Source organism: Oncorhynchus clarkii, chromosome 3 (genome assembly GCF_045791955.1).
Source record: "Oncorhynchus clarkii lewisi isolate Uvic-CL-2024 chromosome 3, UVic_Ocla_1.0, whole genome shotgun sequence".
Taxonomy (NCBI): Eukaryota; Metazoa; Chordata; class Actinopteri; order Salmoniformes; family Salmonidae; genus Oncorhynchus; species Oncorhynchus clarkii.
In genome coordinates, this window is record NC_092149.1 from 68014345 (window position 1) to 68041371 (window position 27027).

A 27027-nucleotide genomic window follows, 5' to 3' on the forward strand; every position below is an offset into this window, starting at 1 on the left:
TCCACCTAAATCTCCAAAGTTTTCTCCTTCAATTGCTAACATGGTCAAGCATGTTTTATAATTGACCCTTTCCATATAGGCCAATTGTCATGAGTGTAAAGGGCTAAAGGGTTTAAAATGGGTAACTATAGTGAGATCTCTTACTACCATTAGCATATTGAGAGCTGTTAATAGCTATTCATCATAGTTAATCTCCTAGTGGCTCTCATACCAGAGTATTGGCAGCAGTCATTACGCTGCCCTCAGACACACACAGTCATTACCTTTCCCCTCGAATTAACAACCATCTCCCCTCTGCCGTCAACAATACCCAATGCCACATTCAAAATCACTAGAGCCACTCCATCTCAATGACACAGACTGCTGGTGTGTGTTGGAAGCAGAGGGAAGAAGCTGAAAGTAGTAGAGGACATCTGTGATACGAGCAGCCACACATTCACGCTCGCACGCACACACACTTACAATCCCGTTCCCTCCTGCTATGAGTCATCTCTCTCCCATATAAGCTGCTTCCTCCAAATGCTCCAATTAGACTACAACAAATATGTTCGAAAAATTGACAGAATAAAACGGAAGAGAATAAGAAACAACTCAGTGTGGAGGAATAGCACACAGCAGGAGTCACATTTCTAATTATTAAATCAGTAATTGATCGTTTCATTAGCTGATTCATCCTATTGTATATGTCCCAGCAGAGCCAGTTGTGTAAAGCCTCCAACATATTGGATAGACCAGATCTTCTCCTAGAAATACTAACAATACTGACCGACAAAACGCAAATTACATTTCAAAAAGTAATTTCAGGTTTATTCTGTCAATTGTTATTTAAGATAATTTGTGATTCTCTCTCTCTCTCTCTCTCTCTCTCTCGCTCGCTCTCTCTCAGAATCAGACATGACAACCCCCGGGGCATATGGTTCCCTCTGCCCACTCATTCCTGTTGCGTCATACCGCCATCCTCTCTTTTCTCCACTCTACATTCCTTCCACCCTCTCTTTCACCCGCACATGGCTATGTTCTCTCCATCTTCACACGTGTGTGTGTGCCAGGCATCAACTGGGCTTTGGCACATCTTGAAGACCTGCTGAAATGTCTCTTTCTGATCTGAGCTCTTAATAATAATGTTTCTCAATGACACGCAGGCCCGCACATGCGCACGTACACACACGCACATACACACACGCCCACGCACACACACACACACACACGCGCGCGAACGCACGTGCGCACGTACACACCTGCCTGTTTAACAGTCTTACCCATAGCCACAGGAAGTAGGGGATCTGACGGTGCTGCAGCACCCCCTGAAAAATCGGAATATATACAAACAATACAAATATAAAAATAAATGTGTTCTTTTCACAAAAGTAGTGCACCCACCCCCTACAATGGGCTTACCAAGAGACAAGCACTAGAGAAGGTACGCTTCGCTGAGGAGCTGAGATGGCAGAGATCTAAAGGCTGTGGCTCTCCAGCTCTGTTATGATCACAGTCTGTCTGACTTCATCTCTCCACACCTCTTCACTTCTACAGAGTTAAGACTTCATCTATCTATCTATGTTCAGACTGCTGGGATAAATACATATCGGCACAGCCTCTAAAACACATCAGTGAGCAAAACCATCCTCTTGACACAGGCATAAATACACACATGCACACACATCGCCCCTTTCTCCTTCGTTTCACCCATGACAGCATCAAGACACTCCATTTCAGATAGAATGGCAAGACAGTCCTCCTGAGAGACGGGGGAGGAGAGAGGGAAGGGGGGGGGGGGTCAGAGATACAGTATGTAATGGGTTTCGCTGTAGTGGAGTGGGGGGAGATGGGAGTCCTCCATTAACACACATGTATGTGTGCACACACGCACACACCACTTTCCACTATCAGCCCCACTGCTGAAGGCCAATATACACACCCACACAAGATTCCTCAAATGTTTTTATCCTGGAAAATTGCTTGTTTGTGAAAGGTCTATGAAAACAGAGTCTGTGGGGAGTCTTGACCTTCACACTTCCTGCTGCTTACTAGGGTTTCTTGTAGCCTATTTCAGGGATTCAGGGATGGCTGCACCTGATGGTCGCTGTCCACAGTCCTCTGGTTCCCAAATGTCAGATCACAGGATTCTGATCCCGCTGTCTGTGGTGCTGAATCTCAGATTGCCATTGATAGTTGTTAGTTTCTTTACTTTAGAGCCTTTCCAAGATGGCTTCCAGCGACATTTTGTTTTAATATAGTTTTTTAAATCCTTTCAAAATCATGTTTCAATACACATATTGTTATCACAGCTTTGGTTACAGATTCCTGCTGTTATTTCTCACTAGTGTAAAACAGTAAAAGGGAGCCATATTGAAGCCGCCATTACTCCATAGTCTTCCTGGTAAGTCACTTTACATGTCTGCTAATTCTGCTGTAGTACTGAGGGAATCATCTCTCTAGACTGCACCCTATAAGATGAATATATCACACACTCATGCATGAATGTCATTCTATAGAGCTATAGAACGGCCTGCAACGAAAACATGCGGTCTCTCCTTCACTGCAGCCGAGGTGAGTAAGACATTTAAACGTGTTAACCCTCGCAAGGCTGCAGGCCCAGACGGCATCCCCAGCCGCGCCCTCAGAGCATGCGCAGACCAGCTGGCCGGTGTGTTTACGGACATATTCAATCAATCCCTATACCAGTCTGCTGTTCCCACATGCTTCAAGAGGGCCACCATTGTTCCTGTTCCCAAGAAAGCTAAGGTAACTGAGCTAAACGACTACCGCCCCGTAGCACTCACATCCGTCATCATGAAGTGCTTTGAGAGACTAGTCAAGGACCATATCACCTCCACCCTACCTGACACCCTAGACCCACTCCAATTTGCTTACCGCCCAAATAGGTCCACAGACGATGCAATCTCAACCACACTGCACACTGCCCTAACCCATCTGGACAAGAGGAATACCTATGTGAGAATGCTGTTCATCGACTACAGCTCGGCATTCAACACCATAGTACCCTCCAAGCTCGTCATCAAGCTCGAGACCCTGGGTCTCGACCCCGCCCTGTGCAACTGGGTACTGGACTTCCTGACGGGCCGCCCCCAGGTGGTGAGGGTAGGCAACAACATCTCCTCCCCGCTGATCCTCAACACTGGGGCCCCACAAGGGTGAGTTCTGAGCCCTCTCCTGTACTCCCTGTTCACCCACGACTGCGTGGCCACGCACGCCTCCAACTCAATCATCAAGTTTGCGGACGACACAACAGTGGTAGGCTTGATTACCAACAACGACGAGACGGCCTACAGGGAGGAGGTGAGGGCCCTCGGAGTGTGGTGTCAGGAAAATAACCTCACACTCAACGTCAACAAAACTAAGGAGATGATTGTGGACTTCAGGAAACAGCAGAGGGAACACCCCCCTATCCACATCGATGGAACAGTAGTGGAGAGGGTAGCAAGTTTTAAGTTCCTCGGCATACACATCACAGACAAACTGAATATGTCCACTCACACAGACAGCATCGTGAAGAAGGCGCAGCAGCGCCTCTTCAACCTCAGGAGGCTGAAGAAATTCGGCTTGTCACCAAAAGCACTCACAAACTTCTAGATGCACAATCGAGAGCATCCTGGCGGGCTGTATCACCGCCTGGTATGGCAACTGCACCGCCCTCAACCGTAAGGCTCTCCAGAGGGTAGTGAGGTCTGCACAACGCATCACCGGGGGCAAACTACCTGCCCTCCAGGACACCTACACCACCCGATGTCACAGGAAGGCCATAAAGATCATCAAGGACATCAACCACCCGAGCCACTGCCTGTTCACCCCGCTATCATCCAGAAGGCGAGGTCAGTACAGGTGCATCAAAGCTGGGACCGAGAGACTGAAAAACAGCTTCTATCTCAAGGCCATCAGACTGTTAAACAGCCACCACTAACACTGAGTGGCTGCTGCCAACACACTGACACTGACTCAACTCCAGCCACTTTAATAATGGGAATTGATGGGAAATGATGTAATGGTTTAAGCAGACAGCATCTATGGATCATCATGACAGTCCGTGTTACATCTGGCTGTACTGTCCCTCTGTTGTCACTGTGGATCAGTGGATCTGCTGCTGTCTGACACAGACACACACACGCATGCACAGGATAAAACATAGGCTGTTTATGTCACGGGCCTCAGCTCTTTTTAGCCTGCTGGCCACGAGCTGCCACCCTGATGGATGTGAGAGCTGCCACCCTGATGGATGTGAGAGCTGCCACCCTGATGGATGTGAGAGATGCCACCCTGATGGATGTGAGAGCTGCCACCCTGATGGATGTGAGAGATGCCACCCTGATGGATGTGAGAGATGCCACCCTGATGGATGTGAGAGCTGCCACCCTGATGGATGTGAGAGATGCCACCCTGATGGATGTGAGAGATGCCACCCTGATGGATGTGAGAGCTGCCACCCTGGTGGATGTGAGAGCTGCCACCCTGGTGGATGTGAGAGCTGCCACCCTGATGGATGTGAGAGCTGCCACCCTGATGGATGTGAGAGCTGCCACCCTGATGGATGTGAGAGATGCCACCCTGATGGATGTGAGAGATGCCACCCTGATGGATGTGATGCCACCCTGATGGATGTGAGAGCTGTCCACCCACCCTGATGGATGTGCGAGATGCCACCCTGCCACCCTGATGGATGTGAGAGATGCCACCCTGATGGATGTGAGAGCTGCCACCCTAATGGATGTGAGAGCTGCCACTGATGGATGTGAGAGATGCCACCCTGATGGATGTGAGAGCTGCCACCCTGATGGATGTGAGAGCTGCCACCCTGATGGATGTGAGAGCTGCCACCCTGATGGATGTGAGAGATGCCACCCTGATGGATGTGAGAGATGCCACCCTGATGGATGTGAGAGCTGCCACCCTGATGGATGTGAGAGACCCTGATGGATGTGCCCACCCTGATGGATGTGAGAGATGCCACCCTGATGGATGTGAGAGATGCCACCCTGATGGATGTGAGAGCTGCCACCCTGATGGATGTGAGAGATGACACCCTGATGGATGTGAGAGCTGCCACCCTGATGGATGTGCGAGATGCCACCCTGATGGATGTGAGAGATGCCACCCTGATGGATGTGAGAGCTGCCACCCTGATGGATGTGAGAGCTGCCACCCTGATGGATGTGAGAGCTGCCACCCTGATGTGAGAGATGTGATGATGTGAGAGATGCCACCCTGATGGATGTGAGAGCTGCCACCCTGATGGATGTGAGAGCTGCCACCCTGATGGATGTGAGAGCTGCCACCCTGATGGATGTGAAAGCTGCTACCCTGATGGATGTGAGAGATGCCACCCTGATGGATGTGAGAGCTGCCACCCTGATGGGTGTGAGAGCTGCCACCCTGATGGATGTGAGAGATGCCACCCTGATGTATGTGAGAGATGACACCCTGATAGATGTGAGAGCCGTGTGTGTGTGTGTGTCCAATCCCCTGTTTTGCAGTAATGAGTCAGATCCAGCAGACAGACAGACGGATGGATGGAAGGACGCACCCTGGGGAAGGAACGGTTTAGCAGAGGCTTCAGATAAGAAAATGTAGTTTGTGTTTCAGGCTGGAAATAAACGTGTGTTTACTAGGACTCTGGCTAGACTGGAGGCTGGAATGACTCATCTGTTGAGAATGAGTGACTTAACAAGCTGTATGTTTTAAGGACAGAATGAGAGGCGAGGACAGAGAAGAGGAGAGAAGAAGAAAAGAGGAGAGAAAGGAGAATGTGTGTGTGTGTGCATGTGCATACATGAGTGCGCGTATCTTTATGCTGGTGTGTCAGTGATCTATGGACTTTGGGTTCTCAAAGACAAACTGTAGGAATAAAAGGCCTGTCAGATATAAGAGGGAGAGTGTTGGCCTGCAGGCAACACAGAGCTGAAACACATCATACAGTACAGCAGGCTATTCACACCTTCAATTTGTGTGTGTGTGTTGGAGTTTGTGTGCGTGCATGTGTTATATGCATACAAGCATCACAATAGGAACGTTTTCTTCCTGCCTCAATGTCCACAAGACTGACTACTCACAGTGAAAAATACTAACATGCTGGCCAGACGGGACACTCGCGCTGAAATTCCTGCCTCTTCCGTCTCATTATTGGTTTATAGAAGCAGGTACCCACGTGTCATTTTTTCCTCATTGGGGCAGCAGGGTAGCCTAGTGGTTAGTGTGTTGGACTAGTAACCGGAAGGTTGCAAGGTACAAATCTGTCGTTCTGCCCCTGAACAGGCAGTTAACCCACTGTTCCTAGGCCATCATTGAAAATAATAATTAGTTCTTAACTGACATGCCTAGTTAAATGAAGGTAAAATAAAATAAAATGGTTATACCCATGTGGGTGATTGAAAGACGATGGTTGTCGTGTTAAAAGTGTAGATGCCAATCACCATATAAGTTCAAAGATGAAAAAGCCTGGAAGGAGGAGAGATGACTAGAAACGATTCGGTTGGCCATTTTATGTGTGGATTAATTCTCGGAGTAGAAGACCTTGTGCATTTCAGGTAAAATAACAACTCAATGTTTATATCCCAGATTAGATAGCAACAGCAAGCTAGCTAAATATTACAAATTAGCTAGCAAGTACTAGCTAAATTGCCATACATGTGTAATGCTTTTCGACCTGTCCCCAAATGAATGTCATTGGTTCAGAGTTTGTTTTGATATTTTAACCTGCATGTCGTGATCGCGTTTGGTGTAGGGGGACAAAATACATTTATGTACGATGGCACACGCACGCAGCTGGTTTGGGTTCCATGTAAGGGGCTGACCTGGGGAGACCATGTAGAATGAGCACTAGTAGAGAGCCATAGGTGCCAGTTGATAAGATTCAGCCACCACAGGTCTGTCCAGCAAGAGCAAGTCAGATGTCAACAGGACAGGTTTATTGCAGATGTTGGGTTCAACACCAGTCTGGTTAACTGTGATACAAGTCAGTATTCGACGTCCATCCATGTCTGAGGATGTCAGGAGATGACATGGAAACCAGACACAAGGGGCAACAGTATATTTCTTTTTAAGCATCTGCCTCTAATTCTAAAGGTTGCAAGTTCAAATCCAGCGATAGAAAGTTATTTTTTAGATTTTTGTTTTAAGCCTATCCCGAACCTTAACCCTTACCTTAACCATCCAGAGTTAACGCCCAACCTTAATATTTCGGAGTTGAAGGCTAAACTTAACCCTAACCTTAAAAATTGGGAGTTAATGCCTAAACCGAAGCATAAACACTTAGAAATGTGATGTTTGCAACAACTTCGAAATGTTACATCTAATTCTGACGTGGGACTGTGAGAGCTAGTTGTTCAACACACCACACTCCTCTTTAATGATGGCTCAAAGTGAAAGTGGTTCTATGGCGAACTGGAATAAATAACAATAATGCATCTCTGTAAGAGCAATTTAGGCTAGATATAATATACACATACTGACATACTGACATATGAATGCTAGGAATAGTGTATACAGGATACAGTAATAACATACTAAACATTACCATGCAGGATACAGTAATAGCATAATATTTAAACATTACCATGCAGGATACAGTAATAACATAATATCTAAACATTACCATGCAGGATACAGTAATAACATACTAAACATTACCATGCAGGATACAGTAATAATATAATATTTAAACATTACCATGCAGGATACAGTAATAACATAATATTTAAACATTACCATGCAGGATACAGTAATAACATACTAAACATTACCATGCAGGATACAGTAATAACATAATATCTAAACATTACCATGCAGGATACAGTAATAACATAATATTTAAACATTACCATGCAGGATACAGTAATAACATAATATTTAAACATTACCATGCAGGATACAGTAATAATATAATATCTAAACATTACCATGCAGGATACAGTAATAATATAATATCTAAACATTACCATGCAGGATACAGTAATAACATAATATCTAAACATTACCATGCAGGATACAGTAATAATATAATATCTAAACATTACCATGCAGGATACAGTAATAACATAATATCTCAACATTACCATGCATGATACAGTAATAACATAATATCTAAACATTACCATGCAGGATACAGTAATAACATAATATCTAAACATTACCATGCAGGATACAGTAATAACATAATATCTAAACATTACCATGCAGGATACAGTAATAACATAATATCTAAACATTACCATGCACTAATGACCAGAAAGTATTACCGCAATTGTAGGACTAGATACAATGAAGCATACAGGTGAATAATGCACACAACAGAGAATGACCACTGATAAGCATAGGCCACATCTACACAAATGCAATGCAATGCAATGCTCTAGCAACTGAAACGTGATGGTACTGTAAACAGGATCTGAGCATGTGCACAAGAACATGACCAACGTGGGATAGTAACTGCTCCCCGAGAATGGCAGGCTAAATTAGGTAAATGCTACATAAGGCTAAGGCTTAATACAGGACATGGTAGCATGAGGCTAGACAGTGGTTGTATATGTCCATAAACATATTGATATGCATACCCAGACAATATGAACATAATATACAGTGAGGAGAACCAGTATTTGATACACTGCCGATTTTGCAGGTTTTCCTACTTACAAAGCATGTAGAGGTCTGTAATTTTTATCATAGGTACACTTCAACTGTGACAGACGGAATCTAAAACAAAAATCCAGAAAATCACATTGTATCATTTTTAAGTAATTAATTTGCATTTTATTGCATGACATAAGTATTTGATACATCAGAAAAGCAGAACTTAATATTTGGTACAGAAACCTTTGTTTGCAATTACAGAGATCACAAGTTTCCTGTAGTTCTTGCACACACTGCAGCAGGGATTTTGGCCCACTCCTCCATACAGACCTCCAGATCCTTCAGGTTCGTGGCTGTCGCTGGGCAATACGGACTTTCAGCTCCCTCCAAAGATTTTCAATTTGGTTCAGGTCTGGAGACTGACTAGGCCACTCCAGGACCTTGAGATGCTTCTTGCGGAGCCACTCCTTAGTTGCCCTGGCTGTGTGTTTCGGGTTGTTGTCATGCTGGAAGACCCAGCCATGACCCATCTTCAATGCTCTTACTTAGGGAAGGAGGTTATTGGCCAAGATCTCGCGATACATGGCCCCATCCATCCATCCTTCCCTCAATACGGTGCAGTCGTCCTGTCCCCTTTGCAGAAAAGCATCCCGAAAGAATGATGTTTCCACCTCCATGCTTCACGGTTGGGATGGTGTTCTTGGGGTTGTACTCATCCTTCTTCTTCCTCCAAACACGGCGAGTGGAGTTTAGACCAAAAAGCTCTATATTTGTCTCATCAGACCACATGACCTTCTCCCATTCCTCCTCTGGATCATCCAGATGGTCATTGGAAAACTTCAGACGGGCCTGGACATGCGCTGGCTTGAGCAGGGGGACCTTGTGTGCGCTGCAGGATTTTAATCCATGACGGCTTAATGTGTTACTAATGTTTTTTTTGAGACTGTGGTCCCAGCTCTCTTCAGGTCATTGACCAGGTCCTGCGGTGTAGTTCTGGGCTGATCCCTCACCTTCCTCATGATCATTGATGCCCCACGAGGTGAGATCTTGCTTGGAGCCCCAGACCGAGGGTGATTGACCGTCATCTTGAACTTCTTCCATTTTCTAATAATTGTGCCAACAGTTGGTGCCTTCTCACCAAGCTGCTTGTCTATTGTCCTGTAGCCCATCCCAGCCTTGTGCAGGTCTACAATTTTATCCCTGATGTCCTTACACAGCTCTCTGGTCTTGGCCATTGTGGAGAGGTTGGAGTCTGTTTGATTGAGTGTGTTGACAGGTGTCTTTTATACAGGTAACGAGTTCAAACAGGTGCAGTTAATACAGGTAATGGGTGGAGAACAGGAGGGCTTCTTAAAGAAAAATTAACAGATCTGTGAGAGCCGGAATTCTTACTGGTTGCTGAATTCTTTACTTCCACACAAACAGTAGGTTTCCTACGCACATACTTCCACACAAACAGTAGGTATCCTACGCGCATACTTCCACACAAACAGTAGGTATCCTACGCGCATACTTCCACACAAACAGTAGGTTTCCTACGCACATACTTCCACACAAACAGTAGGTATCCTACGCGCATACTTCCACATAAACAGTAGGTTTCCTACGCACATACTTCCACACAAACAGTAGGAGAGTTTTATCTCTGTAGTTCTCACCACTGTGTATCACTGCCCAGCCGATAGTTCCATTCCCCCGAGAATAGGGAAACCTTGAGAAGTACTCCCTATGCCCTCATAAGATCCTCAGAGTTCCTGCCAGGTCGGTTCAAACTGTTTAATTGTTCTTCTGTATTTTCTTAGGCACCCACATACAAGTTCAAATCCTAAGCTAGGATTGTGGTCAGGGCTTTGTGATGGCCACTCCAATACCTTGACTTTGTTATCCTGAAGCCATTTTGCCACAACTTCGGAAGTTTCTTGGGGTCGTTGTCCATTTGGAAGACCCATTTACGACCAAGCTTTAACTTCCTGACTGATGTCTTGAGATGTTGCTTCAATATGTCCACATAATTTTCCTTTCCTCATGATGCCATCTATTTTGTGAAGTGCACCAGTCCCTCCTGCAGCAAAGCACCCCCACAACATGATGCTGCCACCCCCGTGCTTCACGGTTGGGATGGTATTCTTCGGCTTGCAAGCATCCCCCTTTTTCCTCCAAACATAACAATGGCCATTACGGCCAAACGGTTCTATTTTTGTTTCATCAGACCAGAGGACATTTCTCTAAAAAGTTTGATCTTTGTCCCCATGTGCAGTTGCAAACGGTAGTCTTGCTTTTTTATTGCGGTTTTGGAGCATTGGCTTCTTCCTTGCTATGTGGCCTTTCAGGTTATGTTGATATAGGACTCGTTTTACTGTGGATATAGATACTTTTGTACCTGTTTCCTCCAGCATCTTCACAAGGCCTTTTGCTGTTGTTCTGGGATGACACTTATTGCATCAAAGTACGTTCATCTCTAGGAGACAGAACGTGTCTCCTTCCTGAGTGGTATGACGGCTGCGTGGTCCCATAGGGTTTATACTTGCATACAATTGTTTGTACAGATGAACGTGGTACCTTCAGGCATTTGGAAATTGCTCCCAAGGATGAACCAGACTTGTGGAGGTCTACAATTTTTGTCTTAGGTCTTGGCTGATTTCTTTGGATTTCCCATGATATCAAGCAAAGAGGCACTGAGTTTGAAGGTAGGTCTTGAAATACATCCAAAGGTACACCTCCAATTGACTCAAATTATGTCAATCAGACGCTTCTAAAGCCATGACATCATTTTATGGAATTTTCCAAGCTGTTTAAAGGCACAGTCAACTTAGTGTATGTAAACTTCTGACCCACTGAAATTGTGATGCAGTGAATTATAAGTGAAATAATCTGTTGTTGGAAAAATGACTTGTGTCATGCACAAAGTAGATGTCCTAACCAACTTGCCAAAACTATAGTTTGTTAACAAGAAATTTGTGGAGTGGTTGAAAAACTAGTTTTATTGACTCCAACCTAAGTCTATGTAAACTTCCGACTTCAACTGTAGCTATTCGTCTCTCCGGTCATCATCAGCTCTGAGCTTTACAGCCTCTCTGAATGTGGCAGCTATCACACACTGCCTTTCTCTCCGTAATCACACACACAAGCACACACATGTGCGTGCACACAGAAACACAGCAAATTAGCAATACTATCCTTATGCCTTCTACATACAACTATGACATGTTTTCAGCAAAAGAGGCACATGCACACACACCTCCAGTGTCAGAATAAGATATGAGCAGCTTATTCCCATGCAGCAGCAGCAGGGAAGCCCATCTGATAGTTGTCTGATGCATTACCATTATGATTGGTTCTCTCTGCTACACACAGGAAACACCTGCTGGAACACACATAATACTAACCAGGACTCTCTGGAGACTATATTACTGATTTAAAGACTAGGCATTCGCTCAGGGAGCCTTCATGTCTCAGGCAAGGTTCCTTCTCATCCAACCCAAACCACTTTCATTACGTATGTATGTATGTACAGTAGGTACAGTATTAGACATTCATATTATCAAGACCCAAAGTTTAGACATTTAAATCAGCTATATTTTGAAACTTGTTAGGATGAGTCAGTGACAGCTTGGAGGAAGAGAATCTAGCAGCCGTTTGAGCCCTCTATCTCTGCTCCTCTCATTTCCAGTCCTCTCTCTGCTCCTCTCATTTCCAGTCCTCTCTCTCTGCTCCTCTCATTTCCAGTCCTCTCTCTCTGCTCCTCTCATTTCCAGTCCTCTCTCTGCTCCTCTCATTTCCAGTCCTCTCTCTCTGCTCCTCTCATTTCCAGTCCTCTCTCTCTGCTCCTCTCATTTCCAGTCCTCTTTCTCTGCTCCTCTCATTTCCAGTCCTCTCTCTGCTCCTGTCATTTCCAGTCCTCTCTCTCTGCTCCTCTCATTTCCAGTCCTCTCTCTCTGCTCCTCTCATTTCCATTCGCTCATTTCTGAATTTCTATAAATTTTATGTAACCTACATTTGGTTCCTAAAATGTGAGGAAGATCTATTTATAAAACGTCTCTATGCATTTATAGTGCCAGTATACGTATGTAGAGCAACGTGCAGCATGCTTGGATAGTCAGAGGTTTGTAGTAATGTCACTGAGGGACGGATGGATGGATGGATAGATGGGCACACGGACAGACGGACGGACGGACAGACAGACGGTAGTAATGTCACTGAGGGCTGGATGGATGGATGGATAGATGGGCACACGGACAGACGGACGGACAGACAGACAGACGGTAGTAATGTCACTGAGGGCCGGATGAGTGAGCAAACAGACGGACAGACAGACAGATACAATAGTAATGTTTGCTATCCTTGCTACAGCTCATTATGTTGCCATGTACAGATAATGAGAGTGGAGCTGGCTAATTATCCACATAATCTAATTAGTTCTGATCAGTTCTGCCACCAAGATTTCTCCACTGACAAACATGACTGCACACAGCTGACTTTAACCAGACTTGATCTTAATCAACAGTGGCAGAACTGATCAATCGTTCTGTTTTGTGTATGTGTGTGCTATGTGGTGTGTGTGCTTGCATGCGCATGCTTGAGTGCGTGTGTCTGGCCTGATGCTGTGAGAGACAGGCCTAGAACCGTAACATTTTTACTGTAATGAAAATAATCATTGGGAATACGCTAATGAGTTGAACTGTGGTTGGATGTTTTTAAAGGCCAGTTTCCCCTGGCAGAAGTCACCCACAGCAACCGCATCCATCTAACCTTAAACATCACTGTCTCACTGCTCAATACCTGTCTCACTGTCTTGTTACATTACAAATATCACTGTCTCACCCCTCAGGACCTGTCTCTCTGTCCAATTTTACATTCATTATTATAAACCTCACTGCTCATGAAGGGAGAGAGAGGGAGAGGAATAAGTGATTATCAGGGTTGAGATATGTCCTCAGAGACAGACAGCTACACACACATGGACCCACCCCTGAATTAGTACTTAGTAAGAGAAGCCCTTAGAAACACAGATATAATATATTTGAGATTCATTGAAGCATCATTACACAGCTTTAACCTTCCAACCCCACAGCCCTAACCTAACACACACCAGTCTACTTCTGGCAGGAGGAAGAGGAAGGAAGAAAGGGAGGGAGAGGAGTGATGAGGAAGTGGAGGGAGGAGGAAAAGGAATCAGAGTTGTGCAATCATTCAGAGAGTAATTCATGTCTGCTGGCCACAGGTGTCTGGTAATGAATGTGTGAAAATAGTTTGTGTGTGTGTGTGTGTGTGTAGACTACAGGCCAGACAGGCTTTGTCCTCAGCTCAATACTGCTGTCACCGAGACCTCAGCATGAGTAACTGAATTTTTATACTGGAGAAAAGCAGGCTTACACCAGAAAAAGTTTTTTATTGAATTGTGAGAAGTGTGTGTCTGTCTGTGTGTGTGTGTCTATCTTGGCTTGTGCGAGCCAGAATGGCTCATTGGCTCATTGTTTCTGTAGGGTGAGGCAGCTTGATGTACAAGTACACCCACTGGACAGGATGCTAGTCTATCATAGGGCATTACCCCCAATCTATCTCCTTAATGCTGAGTGCAAAGCAGAGATGCATCAGGTCCCATTTTTACAGTCTTTGGTATGAGGGATTAAACTTACAACCTTCCAATCTCAGGAGGACACTCCAACCACAAGGCCACTATCACCTAAGTACTTATAATCAAACAAGGCCTTGTTTGACCAGGGCCGATCATTTTATTTAACTAGGCAAGTCAGTTAAGAACAAATTCTTATTTACAATGACGGCCTACACCGGCCAAACCTGGACAACGCTGGGCAATTTGTGCGCCGCTCTATGGGACTCCAAATCACAGTCGGTTGTGATACAGCCTGGATTCAAACCAGGGTGTCTGTAGTGATGCCTCAAGCACTGAGATGCAGTGCCTTAGATCGCTGCGCCACTCAGGAGCCCATGCAGAGCTAACATTTAAATAATATTCCTACAGCAAAACGTGGTTTTCATGCCACAATTTACAGTAGGAAAATCTTGCTATAACCTCTACAAAAAAAGTTGTATTTTGCCAAGAATAACCAAGACTCACATAAACACACACACACGGTCAGTGGCTGTGAGTGTATTCCCAGTATGCCCTGGAGCAGTTGTCTTACAGGAGCGTCATGCAAAGGCCTCTGGATAAAGAACAGTGACATCATCACAGAGTGTTAGTGTGGTGTGAAGTGAACCAGCCTGAGGTCAGATTAGTCTGGTGAAGCGGAGGAGGGGAAGAGAAGAGGATGATGAATGTCCTTGAACCCCCCTCCTCTACTTTACTTCCACCCTCCCTCCCTTTACCTCCCCAGAGAACAAATCAGAGAACCAATCAGAGAACCAATCAGAAACAGAGAAGCTGTAGAACATTGACTGTAGAACAACACAGTTTTAATGGGTAAGTAGTCTATCATATCAGAAGAACAAAGGTTTTAACATTCAAATAAAGATTACAAAGACAATAGGTTTACTACCTAGGCTACAGAGATAGACAGGTCTACAGAGATAATAACGGTCTATCATTTAATTTGACCCTGTTCATAATAAACCTCCAGCAACGGGAAATGTGAATTATTATGTAGATTGTAATTCATCTATATTTTTGTAGGGGTTGATTCATTTTCCGTTAATCAAGTCTGACATTTTGTAGTGGAAATTTCAAACTTAAGAAGCCTTTTCAAACGTTGAATACATTGCAAAATGCATTTTGAAAAATCTTTGCGACAACAGAGTGATCAAATTAAGATAGCAGATCTGTACATCAGCAACATCAACAGTAGATATAGAGACTTCTCTACTTGCGTCCCAGGACAGCATCATAAATCTTGCCTGTCCTCTCCACCTGTATGTTTTGAAACCCTGCGGCTGTCAGCAGGGCAGTGTACTCTGCTGCCGTCCGCTCTTTCCCCTCCGTCTGCACCAGCATGTTCAGAGAGTACAGCTGGGCTGTCAGAGGCCCTGACCCGTCTTCACACAGCAACGCCTCTACCACCAACACACCTCCTCCTACACACACACACACACACACACACACACACACACACACACACACACACACACACACACACACACACACACACACACACACACACACACACACACACACACACACACACACACACACACACATTCTCACACGCACATACACGCACACAAACACACGCACACAAACACAGAAAACATATAATGGGTGCCTGATTGTCTTTGGCTCTGGGCTCTTTGGCTCTGGGCTACGATGGCCTGGCTGTGATGTCAGTCAATGTGCATTCTTCCTCAGTTGTCCTTCCCAGACGGCTGCTTACTCTGTTAGTTTCTATCAGAAGGTTGAGCTGAAGGTTAAAAGAATATCCTCATTTGCATCTCTGCGGAATGTGTGTGTGTGTGTGTGTTATGTTCTTGCCAGTATGTGTGAGTGTGTTTGTGTTATGTAACAAGCCTCTGGCTACAGCGGAGCTCTCAAAGACCATAGTGTTTGTGTGTGGCTACTTGTGGGCTTGTCTGATAGGATGCTGTTCTTGACACAGTCACCCGAGGCAAGGGAGGGGGTGCAGAAGAGTAAGGAGAGGGGTGGTATTTGTGACAGTGCAGCTATGGGACACACAAACACACAGACAACAACAAACAGAATTTGGCTACCAGTTCTCACAGTCTCGCGTCAGAATAGGGCGTCCATTCATGTTTCTCAAACCTCAAATTTCAAGGTTGTTCGAAACGTCAAATGTCTAAGTGTTTAAGGTTAAGTCCAGGCATTAACCCTACTAAGCTATATGGAATTGTTTTAAGAAGGTCATACCAAGGATCATTTTGCTATTTGATTCTGAATTTTAAGACCCCATGAAGCATAAAAAAAAAGGTAGGAAGTTTGTTCTGAAATGTCTGTCCAATATCTGAGAGATATAAGAAAGATCAGGATACATCATTATAATTTTTCAACTTGTATTTAACCCCTTCTTTTGGGCACTAAACAGTCACAATATACAGTACTTGAGTACAGAAGTTGGCAGATCGGCTGTACCGACTTCAGACGAGCCCCAAGAACAGTGTGGGGGTCGTAGAGCAAAATAGAGAACACCATCGTGTTTGTGACAGTCTCAACCGTCGGATGCTACAGATGATTTTGTGAGAAGACTGATTTTCGGGATGTCTCATGGTCTGACAAACACTGCTGTATCTCTGTCACCTTTCACACCAGATGAGGAGGTGCAACATCTATACTTTAAACTGACAGATTTTTATCAGGATTTTTTATTATGCCATTTAGATTTCCGCGGGGGAGCAGACATCGACTCTAGGGGGTTATCTCTGAATGGTTAAGGTAAGGCATTAACGCTGAATTCTTAAGGTTAGGCATTAACTACGAATTCTTAAGGTTAGGCATTAACTCTGAATTGTTAAGATAAGGCATTAACTCTGAATGGTTAAGATAAGGCATTCATTCTGAACGGTTAAGATAAGGGTTGAGGTCAGGCATTAACTCTGAATTGTTAAGATAAGGCATTAACTCTGAATGGTTAAGATAAGGCATTAACTTTGAATGGCTAAGATAAGGCATTAACTCCGAATGGTTAAGGTTAGGCATTAACTCTGAATTCTTAAGGTTAGGCATTAACTACGAATTCTTAAGGTTAGGCATTAACTCTGAATTGTTAAGATAAGGCATTAACTCTGAATGGTTAAGATAAGGCATTCATTCTGAACGGTTAAGATAAGGGTTGAGGTCAGGCATTAACTCTGATTGTTAAGATAAGGCATTAACTCTGAATTGTTAAGATAAGGCATTAACTATGAATGGTTAAATAAGGCATTAACTCCGAATTCTTAAGGTTAGGCATTAACTCTGAATGGTTAAGATAAGGCATTAACTCTGAATGGTTAAGATAAGGCATTAATTCTGAACGGTTAAGATAAGGGTTGAGGTCAGGAATTAACTCTGAATTGTTAAGATAAGGCATTAACTCTGAATGGTTAAGATAAGGCATTAACTTTGAATGGTTAAGATAAGGCATTAACTCTGAATTGTTAAGATAAGTATTGAGGTCAGGCATTAACTCTGAATGGTTAAGATAAGGCATTAACTCTGAATGGTTAAGGCATTAACTCCAAATGGTTAAGATAAAGCATTAACTCTGAATGGTTAAGATAAGGCATTAACTCTGAATGGTTAAGATAAGGCATTAATTCTGAACGGTTAAGATAAGGGTTGAGGTCAGGCATTAACTCTGAATTGTTAAGATAAGGCATTAATTCTGAACGGTTAAGATAAGGGTTGAGGTCAGGCATTAACTCTGAATTGTTAAGATAAGGCATTAACTCTGAATGGTTAAGATAAGGCATTAACTCTGAATGGTTAAGATAAGGCATTAACTCCGAATGGTTAAGGTTAGGCATTAACTTTGAATTGTTAAGATAAGTATTGAGGTCAGGCATTAACTCTGAATGGTTAAGATAAGGCATTAACTCTGAATGGTTAAGATAAGGCATTAAGTCTGAATGGTTAAGATAAGGCATTGACTCTGAATTGTTAAGATAAGGCATTAACTATGAATGGTTAAGATAAGGCATTAACTCTGAATGGTTAAGGTTAGGCATTAACTCTGAATTGTTAAGATAAGTATTGAGGTCAGGCATTAACTTTGAATGGTTAAGATAAGGCATTAACTCTGAATGGTTAAGGTTAGGCATTAACTCTGAATTGTTAAGATAAGTATTGAGGTCAGGCATTAACTCTGAATGGTTAAGATAAGGCATTAACTCTGAATGGTTAAGTCCAAATGGTTAAGATAAAGCATTAACTCTGAATGGTTAAGATAAGGCATTAACTCTGAATGGTTAAGATAAGGCATTAATTCTGAACGGTTAAGATAAGGGTTGAGGTCAGGCATTAACTCTGAATTGTTAAGATAAGGCATTAATTCTGAACGGTTAAGATAAGGGTTGAGGTCAGGCATTAACTCTGAATTGTTAAGATAAGGCATTAACTCTGAATGGTTAAGATAAGGCATTAACTCTGAATGGTTAAGATAAGGCATTAACTCCGAATGGTTAAGGTTAGGCATTAACTTTGAATTGTTAAGATAAGTAATGAGGTCAGGCATTAACTCTGAATGGTTAAGATAAGGCATTAACTCTGAATGGTTAAGATAAGGCATTAAGTCTGAATGGTTAAGATAAGGCATTGACTCTGAATTGTTAAGATAAGGCATTAACTATGAATGGTTAAATAAGGCATTAACTCCGAATTCTTAAGGTTGGGCATTAACTCTGAATGGTTAAGATAAGGCATTAACTCTGAATGGTTAAGATAAGAAATTCATTCTGAACGGTTAAGATAAGGCATTAATTCTGAACGGCTAAGATAAGGGTTGAGGTCAGGCATTAACTCTGAATTGTTAAGATAAGGCATGGGGTGGTGTGGGGGCTGTGCTTTGGCAAAGTGGGTGGGGTTATATCCTTCCTGTTTGGCCCTGTCCGGGGGTGTCCTCGGATGGGGCCACAGTGTCTCCTGACCCCTCCTGTCTCAGCCTCCAGTATTTATGCTGCAGTAGTTTATGTGTCGGGGGGCTAGGGTCAGTTTGTTATATCTGGAGTACTTCTCCTGTCCTATTCGGTGTCCTGTGTGAATCTAAGTGTGCGTTCTCTAATTCTCTCCTTCTCTCTTTCTTTCTCTCTCTCGGAGGACCTGAGCCCTAGGACCATGCCTCAGGACTACCTGACATGATGACTCCTTGCTGTCCCCAGTTCACCTGGCCGTGCTGCTGCTCCAGTTTCAACTGTTCTGCCTTATTATTATTCGACCATGCTGGTCATTTATGAACATTTGAACATCTTGGCCATGTTCTGTTATAATCTCCACCCGGCACAGCCAGAAGAGGACTGGCCACCCCACATAGCCTGGTTCCTCTCTAGGTTTCTTCCTAGGTTTTGGCCTTTCTAGGGAGTTTTTCCTAGCCACCATGCTTCTACACCTGCATTGCTTGCTGTTTGGGGTTTGAGGCTGGGTTTCTGTACAGCACTTTGAGATATCAGCTGATGTACGAAGGGCTATATAAATTAATTTGATTTGATTTGATTTAACTCTGAATGGTTAAGATAAGGCATTAATTCTGAACGGTTAAGATAAGGGTTGAGGTCAGGCATTAACTCTGAATTGTTAAGATAAGGCATTAACTCTGAATGGTTAAGATAAGGCATTAACTCTGAATGGTTAAGATAAGGCATTAACTCTGAATGGTTAAGATAAGGCATTAACTCCGAATTCTTAAGGTTAGGCATTAACTCTGAATTGTTAAGATAAGTATTGAGGTCAGGCATTAACTCTGAATTGTTAAGATAAGGCATTAACTCTGAATGGTTAAGATAAGGCATTAATTCTGAACGGTTAAGATAAGGGTTGAGGTCAGGCATTAACTCTGAATGGTTAAGATAAGGCATTAACTCTGAATGGTTAAGATAAGGCATTAACTCTGAATGGTTAAGATAAGGCATTAACTCTGAATGGTTAAGATAAGGCATTAACTCCGAATTCTTAAGGTTAGGCATTAACTCTGAATTGTTAAGATAAGTATTGAGGTCAGGCATTAACTCTGAATTGTTAAGATAAGGCATTAACTCTGAATGGTTAAGATAAGGCATTAACTCTGAATGGTTAAGGCATTAACTCCAAATGGTTAAGATAAAGCATTAACTCTGAATGGTTAAGATAAGGCATTAACTCTGAATGGTTAAGATAAGGCATTAACTCTGAATAGTTAAGATAAGGCATTAACTCTGAATGGTTAAGATAAGGAATTAACTCTGAATGGTTAAGATAAGGAATTAACTCCAAATTCTTAAGGTTAGACATTAACTCTGAATGGTTAAGATAAGGCATTAACTCTGAATGGTTAAGATAAGAGTTGAGGTCAGGCATTAACTCCGAATGGTTAAGATAAGGCATTAACTCTGAATTCTTAAGGTTAGGCATTAACTCCGAATTCTTAAGGTTAGGCATTAACTCTGAATGGTTAAGATAAGGCATTAACTCTGAATGGTTAAGATAAGGCATTCATTCTGAACGGTTAAGATAATGAGATCAGGCATTAACTCTGAATTGTTAAAATAAGGCATTAACTTTGAATGGTTAAATAAGGCATTAACTCTGAATTCTTAAGGTTAGGCATTAACTCTGAATGGTTAAGATAAGGCATTAACTCTGAATGGTTAAGATAAGGCATTAACTCTGAATTCTTAAGGTTAGGCATTAACTCCGAATTCTTAAGGTTAGGCATTAACTCTGAATGGTTAAGATAAGGCATTAACTCTGAATGGTTAAGATAAGGCATTAACTCTGAATGGTTAAGATAAGGCATTAACTCTGAATTCTTAAGGTTAGGCATTAACTCCGAATTCTTAAGGTTAGGCATTAACTCTGAATGGTTAAGATAAGGCATTAACTCTGAATGGTTAAGATAAGGCATTAACTCTGAATGGTTAAGATAAGGCATTAACTCTGAATTCTTAAGATAAGGCATTAACTCTGAATAGTTAAGGCATTAACTCCAAATGGTTAAGATAAAGCATTAACTCTGAATGGTTAAGATATGGCATTAACTCTGAATAAATCATTAACTCTGAATGGTTAGGCATTAACTCTGAATTGTTAAGATATGGCATTAACTCTGAATTGTTAAGATATGGCATTAACTCCGAATGGTTAAGATAAGGCATTAACTACGAATGGTTAAGATAATAGTTAAGTTCAGGCATTATTTCCGAATATTTAAGATAAGGGTTAAGGTTTGGGCTAGGCTTAAAACTCAAATCGAAAAAATGATTTTGCTGGATTCGAACTAACAACCTTTGGAATGAGAGCGCTCACTGTTGCCTCTAGTGGCCGGTTTCCACTACATCTCAGGAAGTCGTCAGACATGGATGGGCATTGAATACTGACTTGTATCACAGGTGACCTGGCTGTACACACACACACAGAGACAGAGCCAAGTCGCATCTGATCTTTCTCACCAGAGAGAATGACTGAAGGAGAGAGAGAGCGATAGAGGAGGATGTGTGTGTGTGTGTGTGTGTGTGTGTGTGTGTGTACCTGGTCTGCAGGCCCTGTAGACTTTGGTCAGTAGTTCTATGCTGCGCACGTCTGTCCAGTCATGAAGGATTCTCGCCAGAATATAGAGGTCAGCATCTGGCAGTGCATCTTTGAAAAAGTCCCCTACACACATACACAAATACACAATACTGTCAGTCAAAGACAATGGCTCCTCCCATCGCTCTGTCTGAGGTCACTGATTGGCTGTCTCTCGGTGTAGGAGTTGTCTACCTTCATGGAAGCTGACCCTCTGGTTGTCGTCGGTAACAAAGTGTTCTCTGGATGTCTTCACCACCTTGGGGAGGTCAAAGATTGTCACAGTGCATTCTGGGTACGCCAACACACACTGCTTGGCTAGCGCTCCACTACAACCTAGAGAAAGAGAGAGGGAAAGAGAGAGAGAGAGATGCAGTGATATGTAATATAGTATTTATAATCACAGGAATATGTTGCCATGGTAACCTATTAACTAATTAGCAGAGCAATAATCCTTAACTGACCAATGAGGTGCTGTGAGTCCCAGGAGAGCCCGCCCAGCCCTGGTGTGTGTTTGTGATGTGATGTGTCATCTCTATGTGGGTTTTACACCCAGACAGTGTCTACAGAGAACACTTGTAGAAACCTGGCCTGTCTGGAAGACTGTTGAGTCTTTAGGTTGGGTGTGCTTTATCAGAACTCTTTTTAGTGGAATCTGTATTCTGAACACACCCACTCATATATCACAGACACACGCACAAACAGTTCAATAGTACAGGACAGGGGAGAGAAGGAATCAAAGAAGAAAAAAGAAGAAAACAGAATGAAAGGGAAACAAAACGCACAGAACTTTTTCTCTCCCTAGCCTCTCCCTCTTTCCTTTTCAAGAAAGTGTGTGTCAGCCTCAGCTTGTAGCTGCACAGCTACCCCCTGTGGTCTTTGGAGTTATTACACACAGCTCTACTCTACACAGTGACCTTTCACCTTATGTCAAGATGGTAACCACACACACACACAACTCCTCACCCCCGAGGTCGTAGATGGTTGTGAAAGGTGAGAGGTTGAAGGCCGTCACCACGTCTCGACCACAGATGTTCCAGATGGAGTTCATCAGCTGCATAAACTTTACCATCTCCTCCTCAGACCTACACACACACACACACACACACACACACACACACACACACACACACACACACACACACACACACACACACACACACACACCTCTTTTCACAGATACAGTACCAGACAGCTGTGCCCAGCAAATATAAACTGCTCTCTGAATGATTCACAACTCTGATTCCTTCTCCTGATTTTCCTCCTCCCTCCTTTCTGTCCTTCCCCGCCTCTCACACCACCAACAACGACTGACAGATAGAGTCAGATAAAGAGTAAGAGAGACAGAGAGAGAGAATAATGAAGAGAAAGTGTTTTGTTCTAAAATAAATGTGATCCTTGAAAATCACTGAACCATAAAAAATACCATTCTCATTAGGTTGACTGTGAAGCTCAAGGCCATTCCACAACATTTCTCATTCCACTGACACTTTTTCTCCAGGAAAGCAGAGGGAGAGAGAGAATATGTGGAGGAGAAGGAGAATATGGAGAGAGAGTAAAGGTAGAGTAGAGATGAAGAGCTGTGTGTGTATGAGTGTGTCACCTGTACAGGGCTTCAAACAGATGTTCAGATTTGACACCGAACGCCTTCTCATACTGATTACTGCCCTCCCTGGGGGGACAAAGAGCAGGTTCCTGTTTTAATTCAAATCCAAATATGTTCTCCTTGGTGAACACAACTCAGGTGAGAGGACTCACCTCACAGCGTCAGTCAGGTAATGCCAGCAGAGGTAGATGGTCTTGGAGCTGTAGTGGATGGACTGGGTCAGGGACACTGGACTGGACTGGGTCAGATACACACTGGATTGCTCTGTGTTACTGTACATCACTAGAGACACAGAGAGAGGTATATGAAAGAGTGAGTGAGTGAGTGAGAGAGAGAGCGAGAGAGTTACCCTGTCCGTCCAGTCTGTCTGTGTGTGTGTGCATTACTCTGTCCATCCAGTGTGTGTGTGTGCGCATTACCCTGTCCATCCAGTGTGTGTGTGTGCATTACACTGTCCTTCCTGTGTGTGTGTGTGCATTACTATGTCAGTCCAGTGTGTGTGTGTGTGTATTACCCTGTCGTCCAGTGTGTGTCTGTGTGTGTGTGTGTGTGTGTGTGTGTGTGTGTGTGTGTGTGTGTGTGTGCATTACCCTGTCCGTCCAGTGTGTGTGTGTGTGTGTGTGTGTGTGTGCATTACCCTGTCCGTCCAGTGTGTGTGTGTGTGTGTATTACCCTGTCCGTCCAGTGTGTGTGTGTGCATTACCCTGTCCGTCCGGTGTGTGTGTGTGTGTGTATTACCCTGTCCGTCCAGTGTGTGTGTGTGTGTGTGTGTGTGTGTGCATTACCCTGTCCGTCCAGTGTGTGTGTGTGTGTGTGTGTGTGTGTGTGTGTGTGTGTGTGTGTGTGTGCATTTGTCTGTCCAGTGTGTGTGTGTGTGTGTGCATTATCCTGTCCATCCAGTGTGTGTTTGCATTACCCTGTCCATCCAGTGTGTATGTGTGTGTGTCTCTCTGTGTGTGTGTGTGTGTGTGTGTGTGTGTGCATTTGTCTGTCCAGTGTGTGTGTGTGTGTGCATTATCTTGTCCATCCAGTGTGTATGTGTGTGTGTATTACCCTGTCCGTCCAGTGTGTGTGTGTGCATTACCCTGTCCGTCCAGTGTGTGTGTGTGTGCATTTGTCTGTCCAGTGTGTGTGTTTGTGTGTGTGCATTATCCTGTCCATCCAGTGTGTGTTTGCATTACCCTGTCCGTCCAGTGTGTGTGTGTGTGTGCATTTGTCTGTCCAGTGTGTGTGTGTGTGTGTGTACATTATCCTGTCCGTCCAGTGTGTGTGTGTGTATTACACTGTCCGTCCTGTGTGTGTGTGTGTGTGTGTGTGTGTGTGTGTGTGTGCATTACCCTGTCCGTCCAGTGTGTGGGTGTGTGTGTGTGTGTGCATTACTCTGTCCGTCCAGTGTGTGTGTGTGTGTGTGTGTGTGTATTACCCTGTCCGTCCAGTGTGTGTGTGCATTACCCTGTCCGTTCAGTGTGTCTGTGTGTGTGTGTGTGTGTGTGTGCATTACTCTGTCCGTCCAGTGTGTGTGTGTGTGTATTACCCTGTCCGTCCAGTGTGTGTGTGTGTGTGTGTGTGTGTGTATTACCCTGTCCGTCCAGTGTGTGTGTGTGTGTGTGTGTGTGTGCATTACCCTGTCCGTCCAGTGTGTGTGTGTGTGTGCATTTGTCTGTCCAGTGTGTGTGTGTGTGTGCATTATCCTGTCCATCCAGTGTGTGTTTGCATTACCCTGTCCGTCCAGTGTGTGGTTGTGTGTGTGTGTGTGCATTACTCTGTCCGTCCAGTGTGTGTGTGTGTGTGTGTATTACCCTGTCCGTCCAGTGTGTGTGTGCATTACCCTGTCCGTTCAGTGTGTCTGTGTGTGTGTGTGTGTGTATATTACTCTGTCCGTCCAGTGTGTGTGTGTGTGTATTACCCTGTCCGTCCAGTGTGTGTGTGTGTGTGCATTACCCTGTCCGTCCAGTGTGTGTGTGTGTGTGCATTTGTCTGTCCAGTGTGTGTGTGTGTGTGTGTGCATTATCCTGTCCATCCAGTGTGTGTTTGCATTACCCTGTCCATCCAGTGTGTATGTGTGTGTGTCTCTCTGTGTGTGTGTGTGTGTGTGTGTGTGTGTGTGCATTTGTCTGTCCAGTGTGTGTGTGTGTGTGTGTGCATTATCCTGTCCGTCCAGTGTGTGTGTGTGCATTACACTGTCCGTCCTGTGTGTGTGTGTGTGTGTGTATTACCCTGTCCGTCCAGTGTGTGGGTGTGTGTGTGTGTGTGCATTACTCTGTCCGTCCAGTGTGTGTGTGTGTGTGTGTGTGTGTGTATTACCCTGTCCGTCCAGTGTGTGTGTGCATTACCCTGTCCGTTCAGTGTGTGTCTGTGTGTGTGTGTGTGTGTGTGTGTGTATTACCCTGTCCGTCCAGTGTGTGTGTGCATTACCCTGTCCGTTCAGTGTGTGTCTGTGTGTGTGTGTGTGCGTGTGTGCATTACCCTGTCCGTCCAGTGTGTGTCTTTGTGTGTGTGTGTGTGTGTGTGTGCGTGTGCATTTGTCTGTCCAGTGTGTGTGTGTGTGCATTATCCTGTCCATCCAGTGTGTGTTTGCATTACCCTGTCCGTCCAGTGTGTGTGTGTGTGTGTGTGTGTGTATTACCCTGTCTGTCCAGTGTGTGTGCATTACCCTGTCCGTCCAGTGTGTGTGTGTGCATTACCCTGTCCGTCCAGTGTGTGTGCATTACCCTGTCCGTCCAGTGTGTGTGTGTGCATTACCCTGTCCGTCCAGTGTGTGTGGGCATTACCCTCTCCGTCCAGTGTGTGTGTGTGTGTGTGCATTACCCTGTCCTTCCAGTGTGTGTGTATTGAGTAGGTCCAGCCCGGTGCAGGCTGCCAGGAGCCTCTCAGTCCCATCCTGGCTGGCCCTGATTCCCAGTGCTACCTCCTCTAGAGACAGGGGGTGCTGTGACGAGGCCAGCAGGTCAAACACACCCAGCTCACAGGCTGTGAACAGGGTCTAGGGGAGAGAGGGCAGGCTCAAACACACACATCAAACAGTGGTTGAGAATGGGACTTGAATCCTATGTGTGTATGTTTTACCTTAGAGACCAGGAAGCCTTCCATATAGTCCAGAATCTTCCGGGGGTAGGCAGCAGCAGTAGTAACAGAAGTAGTAGTACAAGCTGGCTCCATTAGAAAAGTCTTCCCTGGTCCCTCAGCCTCTCACTAGAGACTTCTGCTTGACCAGCGTAGGTTTGTGTCTGTCGCTGTATGAGACTGAGTGTTCCTGCGAGGCCTCCTGTTGTCAAAGGAGATCGGTATGAGTCCTTTAGTAGTGTATCCTGTATGAGTTGGTCCCAAGTCGATCCTGGTTCTGCTACTGCTGATAGTCCTCGTGTGTGTTGTAGTGAAACAGCCAATAGCTCTTGTAAATGTGTGGCTGTGCAAACGACTGAGGGAGTAATATTAATGACCACTGCTGCCTCAGTCTCAAGTTTAATCGGATAGCCCATAGGTCTTGCGTGTGTGTGTGTGAGTGCAGCCCCAGTCGGAGCAGAATAATCAGATTAGTCAAATAACCCAGATTACAGTCAGGGGCTCAGACCTCAATACACTGGGTCCTTGATAAACACTACTCACACACACCTCATTCTGTTTCATACTGTCATTACACTGGGGCCTGTTTTAACACCCACTACTATAACCACACACTAAAAACTTCAGTTTGTAATAG

General features: G+C 44.3%; 1 protein-coding gene across 1 annotated transcript; it reads right to left on the bottom strand.

Annotated features, from left to right (window-relative positions):
- Nucleotides 1–14975: 14975 nt before the first annotated feature.
- LOC139406087 (acetylserotonin O-methyltransferase-like) lies at nt 14976–26759 on the bottom strand. Its single transcript, XM_071148553.1, has 8 exons — nt 26394–26759; nt 26136–26310; nt 23480–23609; nt 23325–23393; nt 22688–22806; nt 21917–22057; nt 21686–21808; nt 14976–15612 (listed from the first exon to the last, which is right to left on the bottom strand). The coding sequence occupies exons 1-8, from the start codon at nt 26484–26486 to the stop codon at nt 15401–15403; spliced, it is 1062 nt and encodes a 353-aa protein (XP_071004654.1). The 5' UTR covers nt 26487–26759; the 3' UTR covers nt 14976–15400.
- Nucleotides 26760–27027: the final 268 nt, after the last annotated feature.

Excerpts from the sequence above, each read along its gene's own strand:
- LOC139406087 (XM_071148553.1), bottom strand. The coding sequence starts at position 26,486 with ATGGAGCCAGCTTGTACTACTACTTCTGTTACTACTGCTGCTGCCTAC. Across the intron at positions 23,610-26,135 it reads ACACACACTGGAAGGACAGG|TGATGTACAGTAACACAGAG; the intron begins GTAATGCACACA and ends CTGTGTCTCTAG. Across the intron at positions 15,613-21,685 it reads CTACAGGGCCTGCAGACCAG|GAGGAGGTGTGTTGGTGGTA; the intron begins GTACACACACAC and ends GTGTGTGTGTAG.